General features: G+C 36.5%; 1 protein-coding gene across 46 annotated transcripts in view; it reads left to right on the forward strand.

Moving 5' to 3' along the window:
- Positions 1–18031, forward strand: part of MAGI2 (membrane associated guanylate kinase, WW and PDZ domain containing 2) — a 1307576-nt gene that overhangs the window by 841198 nt on the left and 448347 nt on the right. For all 46 annotated transcript variants that reach the window (XM_072759854.1, XM_072759849.1, XM_072759863.1 and 43 more), the window contains one exon: positions 7913–8123. In XM_072759854.1, coding sequence (XP_072615955.1) covers positions 7913–8123 — 211 coding nt within the window. The remainder of the gene's footprint in view (positions 1–7912; positions 8124–18031) is intronic.

The raw sequence follows: 18031 nt of genomic DNA on the forward strand, positions 1-18031 counted from the left end.
TCAACAGTTATGGTCAAAGAGGAATATTTTTCATCGCTACCATTCTTTAAAAAGAGATACTCCTTCTTTATTGAAATATTCTTTGATTCTGTTAGCGAAACAAAACAAAACATGCCTTGCTCTTGTTTATAAGGCATCTAAGTGACCTAGAAATGCAAAATGGAATGCTCAAAAAAAATGCCAGTGTTTGATAAAGTCTGTTCACTTCAGCAGCAAGCATCTTAGGAAAAAAATTACATTTACATATCCAAAAAATTCATGTTTAGATTTAACAATAGACTCATGCCGAAAAATATGTCTTGGAAGTCAAAAGGACAATTCTACATGACTACTTCTAATCAAGAAATAGCTTCACACCGCTATAAAAGTAAAACATATGCACGTATTATTTGGCTCCCTCTTAGTCAAAATTTAAATAGTCTAGGTCTTCTCAAACTACAGATCTTACATAAATGAGATTTATGTGAGGCATATTTGCACCCATGCTTGTCTAAGCTGAACTCCATGAGAGAAGAGGAGTGCTAACAGGAGTGGCCACCTGTACACTCATGGTTGGTATGTAAGATCTATTCTTTCCCATACTTTTATTACTAAAAATTGATTTGGGTGATACATCCAGATAATGGAATATTTTTCATTGCTAAGAAGAAGGGAGCTCTAAGCCATTAAAATACATTGGATAGACTTAAATGCATATTTATGTGAAAGAAGCCAATCTGAAAATGTCTATACCATATGACATTCTGAATAAAGCAAAACTATGGAGACAGTAAAAACATCAATGTGGTTGCCAGGAGTTAGAGAGGAGGACAGGATGAATAGGAAGAGCATGGAGGATTTTTAGAGCAGTGAAACTACTTTGTGCGATATTATAATGGTGGCTACATGTCATTATACATTTGTCCAGACCCATAAAATATATCACCCGGAGTGAATCCTAATTTCATCTGTGATCTTTGGATGATAATGATGTGTCAGTGTAGGTTCATCAGTTGTAACAAATGTATCACTTGATGGGGGTGGGCAAGGAGTCTATAGGGAATCTCTGCACCTTTCTCTTAATTTTGCTGTACACTTAAAATTTCTCAAAAATTAGAATTTTTTAAAAATCCATTCTGTTCTTAATGGGTACATTCTCAGTTACTTATACAATATTCAATGTTGTCTGATTAAAATAATAAAAATAAGCTTCATACAGAAAAAAGAGATAACCATATTAATCAAAATGTAGTAAATTTATCTTTTCCTTCTAAGCAAGGAAATTATTATGATGTAACATGAACGTTCAGTGAATTGTAAGCTGAACTCTCCTGATACACTGTGTAATTAGTTGAATTGTGCTCCTCTGCCCGCAATTTATATATTGAAGTCCACACCACCAGACTCTCAGAATGCAAACTTATTTGGAAATAGGGTCATCGTAGATGTAATTAGTTAAGATGAAGTCCTAGTAGAGTAGGGTGGGCCCCTAATCCAGTGTAACTGGTGTCCTTATAAAAAGGCGAAATTGGAACACAGACATGTAAGAATGCCATATGAAGATTGGAGTTGTGCTGCCATAAACCAAGTAACTACCAGAAGCTAGCAGAGAGGTCTGGAATAGATCCTTCTCTAGTACCTCTGGATGGACCATGACCCTGCCAAATCCTTAATCTCGGATGTCTAGTCTCCAGAACTGTAAGCTAATACATTTCTCTTGTTTAAGCCATCCAGTTTGTGGTACTTGTTATGACAGCCCTAGCACTCATATATACCATTTCGACCACATTCTCCTTGACTGCCTCATTGACTAGCCTAGTGCCTGGAACTTAGTGGGGTCTCAACAAATATTTGATAAATTAATTAATACCACTGTCCTAGTAATAGAGGAAACATAAAGCCAGTGCCTTTTCCAGCTGAGTGCTCAATGTTGGAATTCCTCAGATAGCTCTCTTAGATATTCTTATCTCCATGTACTATATTGCCATCCTAGAAATGTGTATATAACTCTTTGGTGTCATTGAGTGTCATGTAATAAATCATTATGATGGTACTCTATATAGTTACCCAGAGTTGGGGGGGATACTTCCTCTCTACCCATCATGTTGTCTTGCATGTCAATTAAAGTACTTGATTTGCACTCCACTGTCAGCTTAATTTATTCTGCCCAGAAGAGATGGAGTGACTTATGTGAATGACGCATCTTAGAAGGATAGCTGGGCTTGCTTGGCTCAACTCCTCTTTTTCTTACCCCTAATGTTCTGCTTTCCTTTTCTGAGAATAGGTTTTGCCCTTGCATAGGAAGCCTGCCCTGCTTCCATGCTGCCTGTGGGTTTGTTGGCCAGATTCTGGGTTTCACTGGAAGTCTTTGACTCTCGCCATAAACTACACCCCTAGATTAGCCTTTACAAATAGTGAATGTGCGAATGTTATGGTTGTCTATTTGTCTCACTCACTTTTTTCTCTTATTTTGTCCAGATAGAGAAAGCAGGTGCTACTTATTCCTTTCTATCAACCCAATTCACAGTAAAATTCTTTTTTTCTCCCCCATTAGATTCTTGTTAAGTATCCTGCATATCATAGGTATTAAATTCATGTTTGCTAATGTGATGATTGATCCATTTAAATAAGACTAAAGGAAGGAATGAATCAACAAGTGTTAGACGAGCTGAGAGGTCTTGGCACCATATCTCTGGCACGACAATAAATATAGACAACTCCAAAGACTCTAGACTTTAGTCAAAGAAAAAAGTATATTTGTTCACAGCTAAGCTTCTTTTTTTAATTTTATGTATTCATGAGAGAAATAGGCAGAGGGAGAAGCAGGCTCCCTGCAGGGAGCCCAGTGCAGGACTCAATCATGACCTGAGTCAAAGGCAGATGCTCAACTACTGAGCCATCCAGGCATCTGTCTCATACCTAAGCTTCTTGAATGAGTTTTCTGTCAGCATATTATGTATTTTTTCTTTTCATTCATTCTTTAATCCATTCCAACCTGGCTTCTGGACCCACCATTCCACTATAACTGCTACCATAACTGGTAACCAATGTCACCAGTGACGTCCATATCATTAATTTCAATAGATTTTATGCCCTTATTTTGCTGGACTATTTAGAAGCTTTGGCCAAAGGTAATAAGTTTCCTCCTCATTGCCCTCTGCTCAGCTTTTATGGCATGAGGATTGACTGGTTTTCCTATTACTTCCCTGGCTGCTCTTTTCTGATCATCTTCTCACTGTTAAATGTGAAAATTCCTCAGACAGCTGCTCTAAGGAGCCTAGTTTCCACTCGCTACACTGTCTCTCTAGGCAATTTCATCCACTCCTCTGGCTTAGATTATAGTATAGTCTAGCCATGTACTGTTGTCTCTAAAATTGATTCTCTCTAGCCAAGAACTCTGACATGACATCTCCATTGTGAGTTTGAAGTGGAACTCTGTCTCTGTGTACCCAAAACTATACCCATACTCTCCCCAACTCCCTGCACGGTCCTGCTCCTTTTCTCATATTTCTCATCTCAGTGAATTGCTTTGCTGCTCACCGGGTTTACCAGGATATCTAAATGTTTTTTCAGTCCATTTCTTTCCATGCCCCTGCCACCATCATCTTTTGTCTAGAACAGACAAATAACTTCCTACTGATCTCTAAATATCTTCTCTTGCCATTCTCAAACCCCCAGAATAGTTAAGGGAATCTTTGTAGTGAATGAAAATCTAATCATATTATCTTCTTGATTTTTTTTAAAGATTTTATCCATTTATTCATGAGAGACAGACAGAAAGAGAGAGAGGGAGAGAGAGAGAAGCAGAGACACAGGCAGAGGGAGAAGCAGGCTCCATGTAGGGAACCTGATGTGGGACTCGATCCTGGGTCTCCAGGATCAGGCCCTGGGCCAAAGGCAGGCACCAAACCGCTGAGCCACCCGGGGATCCTATATTCTTGGTTAAGATAAATCAATGCCTTCTCATTACTTTTAGGTTACAGTCTCAAATTCTGAGCATGCTTTCTAAGGCCTTGCCTAATTCAGTCCTTGCTTATCTATTTTTTCTCTATTACCTTCCTCTGAAAAAAGTCTCGATTTCTCTTTCAAGTATCAGGTTGACAGCACACTATGAAAAAAATGTATATGCATAAGATCCCAGCTTTCATTGGGAAAGCATTCATCACACTTAAACTTGTTTAAAGACTACACATCCTGACATATTTTGAGGTCCACAAGACCAGGGGTCATGCCTCTCTTGTTCATTCTTCTGTTCTTAGTCTCTGATAATTGAGTGCTTAATAAATATTTATTAAATGAATATTGAATGAATGAATATTTCAGAATATGACCTTGCATTTTAACTTTTCAAATGCAACATAACATCTGGAATAACCTGAGAACAGTGTTTTTTGTGTATTGGTAATTACATGTAATAAGATTCAGCAATGAGAATCTAAAGAGAGCACGGGTACCTTTTCTTGCTGCTTCTTTCCTACACATTTACAAAGGTCAAATTTCTATGAGGAATCTGCTGGAAGACTATATCAGCAAGGGGCCATATTCTTTTAATAAAGTGTTCTTTTTAAGGGCAAAACTGTGAAAGCTTGTAATGTGTTCTTGTGCTTCCTAATTCCTAAAGATACCTTAATATGGCCTCTGAGATTGATGCATAGAGGGAAAACTAAGCAATTGATCTAAGCAATTGATTAAAAAAAAGATAGAATTCTTTAATTAACTCATTGTAAATTACTGTTACTAATTTTTAAAGTCATAAAATAATTGATAGCCAATGAATGCAAATATACATAAAGAAAACTTCTTCCACTCCCATTTAATGTACTATACTTAAGCAATCAAAGTTGACAATCTATTGTGCATCTTCCAAACTGTTTTCATGCTTATATATTATACACAAAATTGTATGCATATAACTAAGAGAACTTGTGTTCATTTGTTTTTAAAAAGCAGAATAAACGATATATGTTCTCTACAACTCGGATTGCTCTTTGAATAATTCCACCTCAATAGATACACATTTAATTCATTGTTTTAAACTATGGTTTTCCACAATTTTCTTAATCATAATTATCATTGATAAGCATTCAAACGATTTTCAGGGCTTTATTACTAGACATACCCCACTATTGTTATACGTGTATTCTTACTCCACACTACTTTTATTTTTGGAGGATACCATCTCAAAGTGGGATTACTGAGTCAAAGAATATGCGTATGTTTATATATATTTTTTAATGTTGATAGCTATTGATTATGTTCTCAAATGATTGTAGAATTTCATATTTTTAAATCAGCTGTCCTGTCTTCACATTGGCATCTGTCAGTAGTACTCTCCTTCTAGTTTTGGGGTTAAGCTGTCTCTATGACACCTTCCACTGTGAGGAAGCCAGTGGTTCTCTAGTTTTAGTTACTTTCCAACTTTCCCACTAGGCCATAATTAGACTTTCAGATGACAAACATACCCCAGGGGAGTCCTTGAAGTGGTATTTGTCAAACTTTTAAAAATATTTTATTTATTTATTTTAGATAGCGTGAATAGGGAGAGGGGCAGAGAGACAGAGGGAGAGGAAATCAAGCAGACTCTACACTGAGTTCAGAGCCCGACCAGGACTCAATCTCACAACTCTGAGATCATGACCTGAGCTGAACCAAGGGTTTGGATGCTTAACCGACTGAGCTACTCAGTTGCCCCCTTACCCACAATCTATTTGTTCTGACTTTCCAGTGGAGATTTGGGGCTACTCTGCAGAAAACATTTCTCCCAAAGTTTTAAACTAAAGTAATTCATGGGTTTCCTCTCCTTTTGGCTCCCTTCACCTTTTCCTTGGCTTCCCTTTTCTTACCATGGCCACATACATCATACTCCAGACCAAAACCTAAAGATAGTGGTGCTGAATCTCTGAATGAACCAAGGAGTGTCTTAAACTGGAACATTTCCTCCTTTGAATTTCTTTCCCAATCCCACCATCTTACCTTGCAGGAACTTATTCTGCATTATGTCTTTCTTTTTATTTACCCTGAAAATGTTCATTTTTCTAGATGGTACCCACTCTACTCTTTGCCAACAAATAAGACTCATGGTCTATGTTTAGTGACAGAAAAGCTAAATGGGAACAAAAAGAAATTCTGAATAGCTCAGAGAGAATATACATGATAGGATATTTCAAAAATATCCCCATTATGCAATTACACGCATACCTTGACCAAAATACTTAATCCCAAAAATCTAATCCCATGAAAAGGTAGCCTTTAAAATCATCTTCTTTACCCACTCCCTGTCGTACCCCTATTAGGTCTTTAAAATGTCCTTATTTCCCTGCCTTTTCTCTACTCTTTAGAACCTGAGCTTAACCAAGATACAGCTTAAAACTCATGCTGGTATTAGATTTTCCATAGAATTTTCCAAGAAAATTCCAAGAATTTTCTTGTCTTTCAAGATTTTGTCTTTAACACATATTATATATTTCCAGAAATGTGATCATCCTCCATTGACATTTAGGTATATGATCCAGAATTTGCCTCTTCTTAGTTTTTATTTTACCCTATTTCTCTCCCTGTTTTGTTTTATCTGCTCTGATTCAACAATCTGTGAAAGGGTTAGAGTAAGTCCTCAAATGTTGTCCTCAGGTAGGATGCATGGAAAGTATGTATTCAGAACTTCTGTTGTTTAAAATGACTTTCTTTTGCCTAGATAGAGGAGTAAAATTTGGGTAGACTTAAGTTCTTGAGTTGCTGTACTTTTTTTTTATTCTCAAGTTACTATAGATGTTACCTTATTGTCTTTGAGGTTAGTGTATCACAGATGAAAGATCTCATGTTCTTTTGTTCCTCTTTTCTTTGTAAGTAATCATGTTTCTTCAGTGCAGGAGCCTCTAAAGTTGCTTTTTTAACATCGGAGTTTGGAAATTTCACCTAGCTGTGTTTAGGAGTCTATATGCTTCATTAATCTGGCGTCAGATTCAGTGATCCATTTCAGTCTGCAAACTCAAGTGTTTCTTCATATAGGTAAATTTTCTTCTACTTTTTTGTTGTTGAGTTACTATTTCTTCTCTATGTGTTTCTTTTGCTCACTCTGGAGCTCATGCTATTACATTTTGGAACCCTTGGGTCTGTCCTCCAAGCCAGTTACCTTTACTCTTAAAATATGTATCTTTTTTTTTTAGGTTTTAGTCTGTTGTATTAGATTTCTATTATTATTATAACAAATGACCATAAACTTAGTGGCTTAAAACATTGCAAATTTACTGTCTTACAGTTCTGTAGGTTAGAAGTTTGACATGAGACTGACCTGGCTGAAATAAAAGTATCAACAGGACTATGTTCCTTTCTAGAGGCTTAATTCTCTAGAAGAGAATCCATACACTAGCCTTTTCAGCTTCTAGAGGCCATCCACATTTCTTGGCTTGTGTTTGATCGGTCCTCTTCTTCTATCTTCAAAGCCAGCAACATTGCATCTCTTTGGCCATTCTTTAGTGGCACATCTCCCTCTCACCATCCTCTTCTGCCTTCCTATTACACTTTTAAGAACCCTTGTCATTACAATGAGCCTACCTGAATAACTGAAGATAGCCTCCCAATCTCAAGGACCTTAATTTAATCAGATCTGAAAATTCTCTTTCACCATGTAAGGTAACATTGAGATGTTTGAGGAAGTAGGACATGGACAAGTTAGGGAGTCATTATTCTGCCTACCACACCTGTGTTGTGAAATGGCCCTCAAATTCAGTAATCAGCAATAATTAGATAAAAGGTAGACAAGAATGATGAATAAAAGGGAAATTCAAGTAGGCCTAGAGATGATTTTCAGAGCTATTTGCAATTATGCTTTTCTTGTTAGCCTTCATAGAGCTTATACCCTAATACGTCATATTCCACACTCCTTGAGAAGTTCCTGTGGCTAGAATGACTAACGGCATGCTTTGTTCTTTTGTAGAATCCAGTGAACATGAAGACAAGAGTGCAGGTGCCTCAGGGGAGACACCCTCCCAGCCTTATCCTGCACCAGTGTATAGTCAGCCTGAGGAGCTGAAGGAGCAGATGGATGATGCAAAACCAACTAAACCTGAAGAGAATGAGGAGTCAGACCCATTGCCTGATAACTGGGAAATGGCCTATACAGAGAAGGGTGAAGTCTACTTCATTGAGTAAGTTTCACACATTTCTTTGGATATTGCCACAAAGATCATGGCAGCATATAAGTGATGCCACACATAGAGATGTGGTCATAATAAAATGCTGAATTTTATTGTTCCTGGTATTAGCATCCTTCTTTGTTAGAGAATAGTGGATAGTGCCTTAATACAATTAGATTATAGCTATAAATCAAAGAATGAATTAAACAATTGCACTGTAAAATTTGTTACAATTGTGACTAAAAAGGCAAATCTCTATGTGATGTTATTACTGAGTTGGAAATAATCTACCTATCATGGGAAATGCTTACTCTACTCTTTCAAGACCTCCGTATAGTCCAAATGAGATAATCCCATCTTTTAAGTAAGATTGCTAGAAACCTTTACCATCATGTTCAGTGACACAGCCATTTAGAGCAAAATACTTACTTGTCACAAAAGGCAACATTTTAAGTATTTCACCCAGAGGTCATATGTCAATAAAATCATTTAGTTTTGTATCATGTAACTATAAATCACACTCATTTTTATTAATTTCATTCTATTTTTTTGCTTACCATTTTTATGACTGGCCAAGAAAACTGAAGTGCTAATCTTGAACTCCCTGGTGATAATGACTCAACCTAATCTTTTATTGCCTTTTGGACTTTTTTTTTTCCCCAAACCGACTTTTAATATATTTTATTAACAATTCTATTTTCCCTTTCCTTATTTTCCAAGAGTAGAACCACTTTAAAAAACAAAACAAAACAAAAAACCAAGGTCCTAAGTGAGAGATCTCAGCACAAAATTAAATTGTTAGCATGCATAAGACAATCAAACTATTCATTAGGAAGAATAAAAACCAAAAAAAAAAAAATTGTAATGAACAACACTTATTCCCACAAACAAGACTCAAACAGAAAAATTAATAGAATCTGAAGTTTTCAGTGCTGACAGTAGATAAAAATATGTAACCTCTGATTATTCAAGAAAAAATATTAAAAGTAGATTTCCTTCCCCAACCTGGAGTGATTTGGGACTTAGATCTCCATAGGCAGAACTCAGTTGTGAAATTGAAATGTTACCACATGCCAATATTTAATTCTCATGTGAAGGTGGGAACTTTGATACATGTGGCCAAGGGAATATATAATGAGGTAATTACTTGGTGCTCTGCTTGACTCCAACACGGGATGAGAAATACAGTGTTTTGCATAAAATGAATCTCTACCACTCACCTTTTGACAGATCTTGTAAATTTAAAAAAAGGATAAATATCTCTTGCATTATTTTTTATTGCTATAATCAATGACCCAAAGAAATATTTTACCAATTAATTGAAGCCATATGGAGTTTTTTAAATGCCAAAAAAGTATTTAAATCTAAAAATGTTACTTTGTTATTGATAAGTACAGCATGGGGCCACTCAAAGTATAAACCTTACAGGTGAGTTCATATGTTGGTGTTCAGGAAAATTGATATCCAGAAGAAGGAGACTGATAGTATATACATTTTTATTTATATAACACAGGAGGAGTAAGGGCATGTGGAAATAATAAAACCAACATGACAAGTTGACTAAAGAGCTGTTTCCTTATAAGGTTTCTAATAATGCAATTATAAAAATCTTTGTGATTACAAAATAACATTTTCTCTTTTAAATAGTGTCAGATTTTGTGATTGTGAAGAAGAGGGACTTTGAAAGATGATGTTGTGCTCATGGTATGTAGTAAGTGATGAGGCTCTGCAAGATATGAGAGAATGTACCAAAATGATTTTGTTAATACTCGACTGAATTCAAAGATTCATAAGATTTCGTACCTGTTCTCAAGTTTGTAGTTGAGATTTATTGTTCAAGTTGGGGAAGAGAGACATATAATTATAAACAATCAGTAAACAACTAATTTCTGAGTTTTATGATACTATTTGGAGAAGGATATGCTTAGCACAGACTTAAGTAATAAAAGGAGGTGCCATTGGGAATATGCGGTCATGCACGCTTGGCAATGTGTAGACACAGGTGCTTTCAAAGACCCAGTCACTGGGCTTATCAGGGATAGTGAGAAGACCCTCTGACCCTACCAGACAATAGGTATTTAATGGTGAATCCTGTGAAATGATTGCTCTGTTTCCATTTTGCTAGATCATTAGTGCTTTTTTGCAAGACAGGCTTTCTGTTACTTCAGGGAAGAATTAATTAGCAGAGGAACAGAGATAAGTGGAAGTGGAAGATTAAGATACAAGAGAGGATATAACTTCATTCTGGCAAGAAAGCTGACGCTGGGGAGACTCACCCAGAGTTTTGGAAAATGAAGCAGCCTCGAGTTAAGGCTGAAGTGGGAGTGTGATGGGAAGGAGTTTCCTGTAGAAGGCAGGTGTGAATGCCCTACTTAAGGAGATTCCTCCACAGAATGGCAGCACCTCTCACCCCACCCTTCACCCTGGACCAGTTCGAGCCCCGTCTTTTATTTCTTGAAGAAGTCACCTTTGAATCCCATTCTCAGTGTGATGAGCTCACGTATCAGACTAGGCAGGAATCAGCGTCTTCTTCATCTGGTGCTTCATTTCCACGCTATGGACATGTGCCTTGTGGTTTCCTTTCTCTTTGCCTGTATTTCACTCTGCTTTACTTTTCCCTCCAATTTTGCTGATTCTCTCCTGACTGCTTTCACTGTTTTGCCTGGAATACTTCTTCCCTTCTAACCGTGTGCGACAAAATCAGAACTTCAACCCACTGTCATTGACCTGTGGGTAACTTTGCTGTTGATATCACAATGAATTCTTTTTTTTAAGATTTTATTTATTTATTCATGGGAGACACAGAGGGAGAGAGACAGAGACACAGGCAGAAGGAGAAGCAGGCTCCATGCAGGGAGCCTGATGCAGGACTTGATCCCAGGACCCCAGGATCATACCCTGAGCCAAAGGCAGAGCTCAACCACTGAGCCACCCAGGCGGCCCACAATGAATCCTTTTGTGAATAGAAAAGGCCCTTGGAAACAGTCTGTTAGAGCAGGAATGTGACAGGAAAGGGATCATGGTGGGGCAATAAGAACTTTCTTGGGGACTAAGCAATGACGGGCCCCGGAATTTCTAGCCAAGAAACTTAGAAAACAAGTAGTACTTGTCATATAAAAGTTTGCAGTTCTGAAGCAAAGTCAAGGTAAAGAAAGAAGACAAAAAGGCCAGTAGAGTAAATTAAAAGACAGATAAAAGAGATGGAGGAGAAGATAGACGTGTGAAGTAAGGAGAGCTGGCATCAGTGAGAACTTCCCTCTGGTACAAATATTGTGAGAGTCACTTATAGTAATAGAAGTCTCCCCTGGTAGGCAACAGCCCTCATTACACTTCACTGATTTCTGTCTCCTGTGAAACAAAGATTTTGGTAAAACAGAAGCAAGTGAAACCAAGGAGAAGGGCCCCGTGGTTCTGTGTATAAAATCTAAATACATGAATATAAATATCTATTTATTTACATTTATATACATACACATTTTTGGATGGAAGAGAGGAATTCCTCCTTGGTGAAATGTGAGCTCAGATATATCCTTTTTTTAAATTATATATACTGTGGGTTTTGAATTAAGATAACAAGTAATTCCATTTTTTGTCTTCTGTGCAGTAATATTTTAAAATATTTATTGATTTGTTCAGTATTGCAAAATACTTTATATGTCTCCGTACTTAACAAGTTCTGCATTTAGAATATGAGGGATTTTCTTGTTTTCAGTACCAGAACACATGGGTCAACTATATTTCCCACTTTTCAGAACTGCATCCTTTGATGAATGAAAAGCAGATTCCTTTGATCATTAACAGTGGTATTTAATGAGAAAAGTGAATACCTGAGAAAGCATTTTTAACCAATGGAATTTTAAATTGTGCATGAATGTTCTCTTCTAAACACGCTTTAAAGCATTAATAATGTCTTATGTTTAGCAGTTTTCATAAGGCTTTGAAATGAATAATATTGTTTAAAAGCAGTAATTTCCTTAATTCATAACATCATCCTCATTAATAATGTCTTTTAGTATTTACATATTAAATAATTAATATGTACACTCATGATACATATTATTGATACATTCAAACTAGTAATAATAATTATGACATACTGAGTGCCTACTTTGTTCAGGCTGTGTTCAGGTTAGACAGTAATAGCTACTTTCTTAAGCACTTACACTGTGCTCACTTGGAAAGCTGAGGCTTGTGGAGGTAAGTCACTTGCCCGTGACCATATAACCAAGAATTCACAAAGCCAAGATGCTTTGATGCCATTTACTCAACTCATCTTTATAGGACACATGCCATGTGCAAGACACCATGTTAAATGCTGGGCATACAGTATTCAACAAAGCTGAAGAATCATACTGTCATGGGACACAGACTTTCTCCAGGGTCCTTGCTTTCAGTCATTTTGCTATAGTGCCTACATTACATATATTATGTTGTAACTATCTTGTGAGCATTTGATACACCCGATTTCATAGATGAGATTTTAAGGGATCCTTGGACTAATTAACATTTATTATTATTATTATTATTCATGAGAGACACACAGAGAGAAAAAGGCAGAGACACAGGCAGAGGGAGAAGCAGGCTCCATGCAGGGAGCCCAATGTGGGACTTGATCCTTGGTCTCCGGGATCACGCCCTGGGCTGAAGGCAGCACTAAACCGCTGAGCCACCCAGGCTGCCCCAACATTCTTTTTTTTTTTTTAAGATTTTATTTATTTATTTGAGTAAGAGAGAGAGGGGAGAGCCCAGATGGAGAGGGAGAAGGAGAAGCAGACTTCCCACTGAACAGGGAGCCCCACGTGGGGCTCCATCCAGGACCCTGATCACGACTGACCAGAGCCAAAGGCAGAGGCTTAATCAACTGAGCCACTCAGAGGCCCTGACAAATTAACATTCTTAAAGTCTCATAGTTCATGACCTTGCAAAGCCATTGCCATTATCCCATACTACCTCCACTATATAAATAAACATTGGCTAAAATAAAAGTAAACTTTCATATTACAAACAGTGTTTGTTTCTAAGTTTTTCAGTCAGAAAGCCACTATTCCAGAGGCTAAATGTTCCATAAAGCAGAGCTGCCATAGGGTTAATCTGTATTGACATGCTTTGGGAATCCTATTAAATTCCCTCTTTGTATGGGAGTCAGTTTAGTTAGTGACATAAAAGAGACTGCTTATTCCTTTGGCAAAAAACAAAATGACAACAAGAACCTATTTGTTTACTACCATCTTCCTGAATGGCAGTGGGCGCTGTGTCATCTTAAATAATAGATTTTTTAAAGCAGACTTTTGAAACTGAAAATCACTTCTGTGAAAAATGTCATGGCTCTACATGGTTTCCTAAATCGTTGTCCGGGCTGAATTTGCTTTTAAGTTATCAGAAAGACACACATATAATCTGTTTCCTCTTGTGTTGCCATTTCTGTATCTCCTTAAGTTTAAGTAAATCACTAATTACCATTTCAAACAAAGCCACATTTTTTTTTATTAAAGAGTAGACATAATACTTGGGAAATTTATTGGAAAGAGAAGTAAAATCAATTATTTGGTATGAAGCAACCCCAGCTTTCTCATTCTAAGATTGGTATATCCCCGCCAGTCACAAAATATGATCTGTGCTTACTCTCTGTAATTCGTATTACAACACAGTAGATATATTGAATTTTTTTCATGTTCTTTTTTTCTTGTGCCTGTGCAAGACTCCATTGCAACCCCCAGACATAAAGTAATCTGTTTTAAACAAAACAGCATGCAATTCACACTCAAGATATTCCAAACACTATTTATAATAAAACTTTCTTAAAAATGTTTCTAAACATATGAAAGATAATATAATGGAAAACTTACATAATTCACTTAGTTAATAACATTTTTAGGAATATTGTTTAGAAAACAATCACTATAGAAGAATAACTTTTCATGTAGATTGCCAATGTATAAATAGTAAAACTGTGAAAGAATGAAGTCTTGAATGAAAAAGTTCCCACTGTTCATCATCAGTATATCTATCTAGTCATTGCCTTTAATCTTCTTTTTGGAAAGATGATATAATAGGGGGAGAAAGTTTTCTGCAAAATGATGTAACCATCCTGAAGATTTTATTGACAATAATCTAAAATGTATACAATATAAAACGTGAATTTATATACTTTTAAGAACTAATGTTTAAGGGCAGCTGGCTGGCTTAGTTGGTAGAGTATGCGACTCTTGATCATGAGTTTGAGCCCCATTTTGGATATAGAGATGAGTTAAAAAGAGATAGAGAACTAGCATTTATTTTTAAAATTCTGTAGGATGTAGTCACAATCTCTGATTATTGTCTCTGAACCTATATGACCATTGCTAGTGAAACTTTAACATCCAAACAAATTTTGAATTGCCCAATAGACTCTAAAATATTTACTTGGACCTTGTTTACCTGGTTCAAAAGATTATGTTTCTTGAAGTCAAACATCATTGACTTTAATCTCTTATTATTGTTCTGATGCATTTCCCAGATGAAAATACATTTTAACTGTCGATTCAAGACTAAGATTAAGAATTGGCTTTGAAGGAGGACTTTTTTTTTTGCATTTGTTTTTGTTTAAATTCAATTTGCAACATATAGTTTAACACCCAGTGCTCATCCCATCAAGTGCCCTTGTAGGAGGACTCTTTAAATTTAATGCATTTGTCATTGTTTTAAGTCTGTTACTATTTTTAGAGAAAATGCAGTGAGGAAATGTGTATGATAATAAAATTTCTTTTTTTGATAATAAAAATTTCTTGTTCTACTAATAAAAATTTAGTTGGTGAGATATGATCTAATACTTGTGCTGTATTTAAAAGCATTATATTCATCTAGATGGTAATATAAAAGTAAAGGAGAAGAAGGAAAAGGAAACAGAAAGAAAAGGAAACAGAAAGAAAAGACTTATGTCTTAGAATTAGGCTTGAATTGGATCGCCCTTGAGGATCCACTTATGTATACCTAAGAAACTAATAAGGGATTTTTTTTTTCTAATAAGGGATTTATACCCTGACTGGGAAAACATAGAACAATGAAAAAATGGAAGGGAGGATAGAGAGTGTCATGATCTACATGAAAATCCTCCACTTGTGGGGCACCTGTGTGGTTCAGTCAGTTGAGTAGCGGCTTTTGGTTTCAGCTCAGGTCATGATCATGGGGTTCTGGGATCAAGCCCTATGTCAGCAGGAACTCTGCCTCAAAGTTTCTCTCTTCCCCTCTCCCTCTGCCCCCTCCTGCTCCTTATACTCTCTCTCTCTCTCTAAAGTAAATAAATAAATCTTTTAAAAAATGTTCCACCACTTGATAGCAATTTTATTAACCTAATTCCTTAGTATTGCTTCTAAGACCTAATATTTATATGGAGATTTTGTAAATCATGAATTTTAAGACTTTACCCAGGTTGATCTCTGGGATATTTAAAATGATTTGATAGTTATCTAGTTGTATTCTATGGACAGATGAGGCTGAGGTCCTCCTACTGTGCCAGCATCTTAGCTCCCCCTGGGAAAATATTCAGATTTAAATGAAGAACATTTGATTCAAAAGTGATCTGGATGGAAAATTCAAGTTTATAAGGAAAAAAAATGTTTCCAGTGATGCTATCCATACCTCAATCACAGTGTCCTCTCTTTCATCTCTATGAGCCTGCAATTTAATATAATACCTACTAAGTACAAGGCATTCAACACAAAGGAATTTGTTGTGATTACTCTCCTCAAACGGGAGATAAATGTCTCTATTTCCAAACTATTGGCAAAGGCTCTGAGAAAAAGATCTTTGATTATTCTCTGAGGGAGCAAAATAAAGCAACTCAGTATGAAAAACAAGTGTTAGGTTTAGTATGCCTCTGGTTTCAGAGCTTAAGAAACTTGAACTTGGAAATCAGATGTAACTGTGTTTAATGCCAGCCCTTTCACTTTCACGCACTAAGCTGTGTAACCTTGGGCAAGTTACTCACCTTCTCTGAACCTTTGTTTCTCCCGTAAAACAGAATTAAAAATCTATAGCCACAGAGGCTCATTAGCATTAAGTGAGGTGATGCATATGAAGGTTCTAGCGTAGCCCCTGACAGAGTCAACCATCAGGAAATGTTACGAGATAATGAGAATAACTTTGCAATGGTATGCCATAATGTCAGCAGCTTTTCCTGTCGAAGTGAAGCATTTTCTATGTGAGCAGAATGTTTCCCCAGGAAGATAAGATGTTATTATTTAACCTGCAGCTTTTGTCAGTTGGGCAAAGGTTAAACTTACAAAAAAAAAACATAGAAATTTCTAATTCATTATAAGTCAGCCTATCATGTCTTCAAGGCCATTCTGTTATGAATTTAAACTACTATTGCAGAGTTAAATGAAATTTCACTTCTGGTTTTTTCCAGTCCTCCAGATAGATTCATTATACAGTTTAACATCGGGGAAGAGTTTGGATAAACCACTTTTAAGGTTTTTATCCAGATTTTTAAATCTGAGATTGATTGAACCTGAATAGCTACTGACTTCACTCCACTTGATCTCTCACTTTTCATGATCATCACATTAACTTTATCCATAGGAATACATACAGCACTAGACTACTATGATTTAGCCTTCCTAGAAAACATTTATTCCATTCTCCAGCTAAGGGAAAAAATTTCTTTGCAAATTCAGCATATATGTGTGTATGTGTCTCTGTTTAAGAAACTAGTATCAATATAAGATCATATAGCATTAGCCTCTTAACCTTCCTGTCGTTTGTGTACACACCATTTGGTTAGATCCAGAAAACTGATGCTTTATCTAAATCTACTTTAGCAGTGGAAGTAAAAGGAAATCACATCCTCAAACTTGAGGAAAAGTGCTATGTAGATTGTGAAAAATCCCTCAACGATTCCATTTTGTACACAGTTTCCTGTCCAGTGTTTAATCCTATTTTCAAAGGTAATTGTCGAGGTTAAAAATATATAATTTAAGGGAAATGGAAAAGCCACTTGGTCCGTTGTCTCCCAATGCATTAAAAATATCCCCTTTGTAATCCTGGAGAAGTATGCAAATTATAAGGCTGGGGAGAACCACTATTGAAAAATACTGTACTGTATCTTCATGTGATGTTTAAGACTAACTACTACCCACATTTCTTTCAGAATCATTTCAGAGGATCAGCTAAAAATGCTGTTAACCATAAGAGACTCCATCTGCCAAAGTGTATTAAAGTGACATACCATTAATGCTAGTTCAACCTAAAAAACAATCATCCTGTAATGAAATGCTTTATATAAACTCAGGAAAGCTAGGAGACTCACAGTTCTCTATGAAATTAGCCGGTATTTGAGACCAATGGTGGAATGATATGGAAATGATAATTTGACTCCCTGTAATGGCTTAGTAATGGCCCCTCACCTCTTAGTCCTAGATGTGTTTGCTTTTGTGAATATGTCTAAAAGACCTAGAAATAAATGACTTTTCTCCAAAATGAAGGAAGGATTTTGAAGAAGCAGTTGTACTTAAAAAGTTGGGAAATATATTTTCCTTGCTCACTCCCCAACATTTCTCCCTAACACATAAAAACGTAGACATGAACATGCCTTACACACAAATGCACTTGCGCATGTATGCGCATGCACACTTCGTAATGAAGTCACGTCTATTAAAAAAATTTTTAAAGATTTTATTTATTTATTCATGAGAGACACAGAGAGAGAGAGGCAGAGACACAGGCAGAGCTGCTTGAAGCAGGCTCCATGCAGGGAACCCGACGTGGGACTCGATCCCAGGTCTCCAGGATCACACACTGGGCTGAAGGTGGCGCTAAACTGCTGAGCCACCTGGGCTGCCCTAAAAAAAAATTTTTTTAAGTGAATTTGCCTATTTCAAAATAAGAGCATCAAACACTGAACCCAGTTCACTAACATATTTGAGGTGGTCATAATCTCCTTC

The sequence above is a fragment of the Vulpes vulpes genome, chromosome 5 (genome assembly GCF_048418805.1).
Source record: "Vulpes vulpes isolate BD-2025 chromosome 5, VulVul3, whole genome shotgun sequence".
Classification (NCBI taxonomy): Eukaryota; Metazoa; Chordata; class Mammalia; order Carnivora; family Canidae; genus Vulpes; species Vulpes vulpes.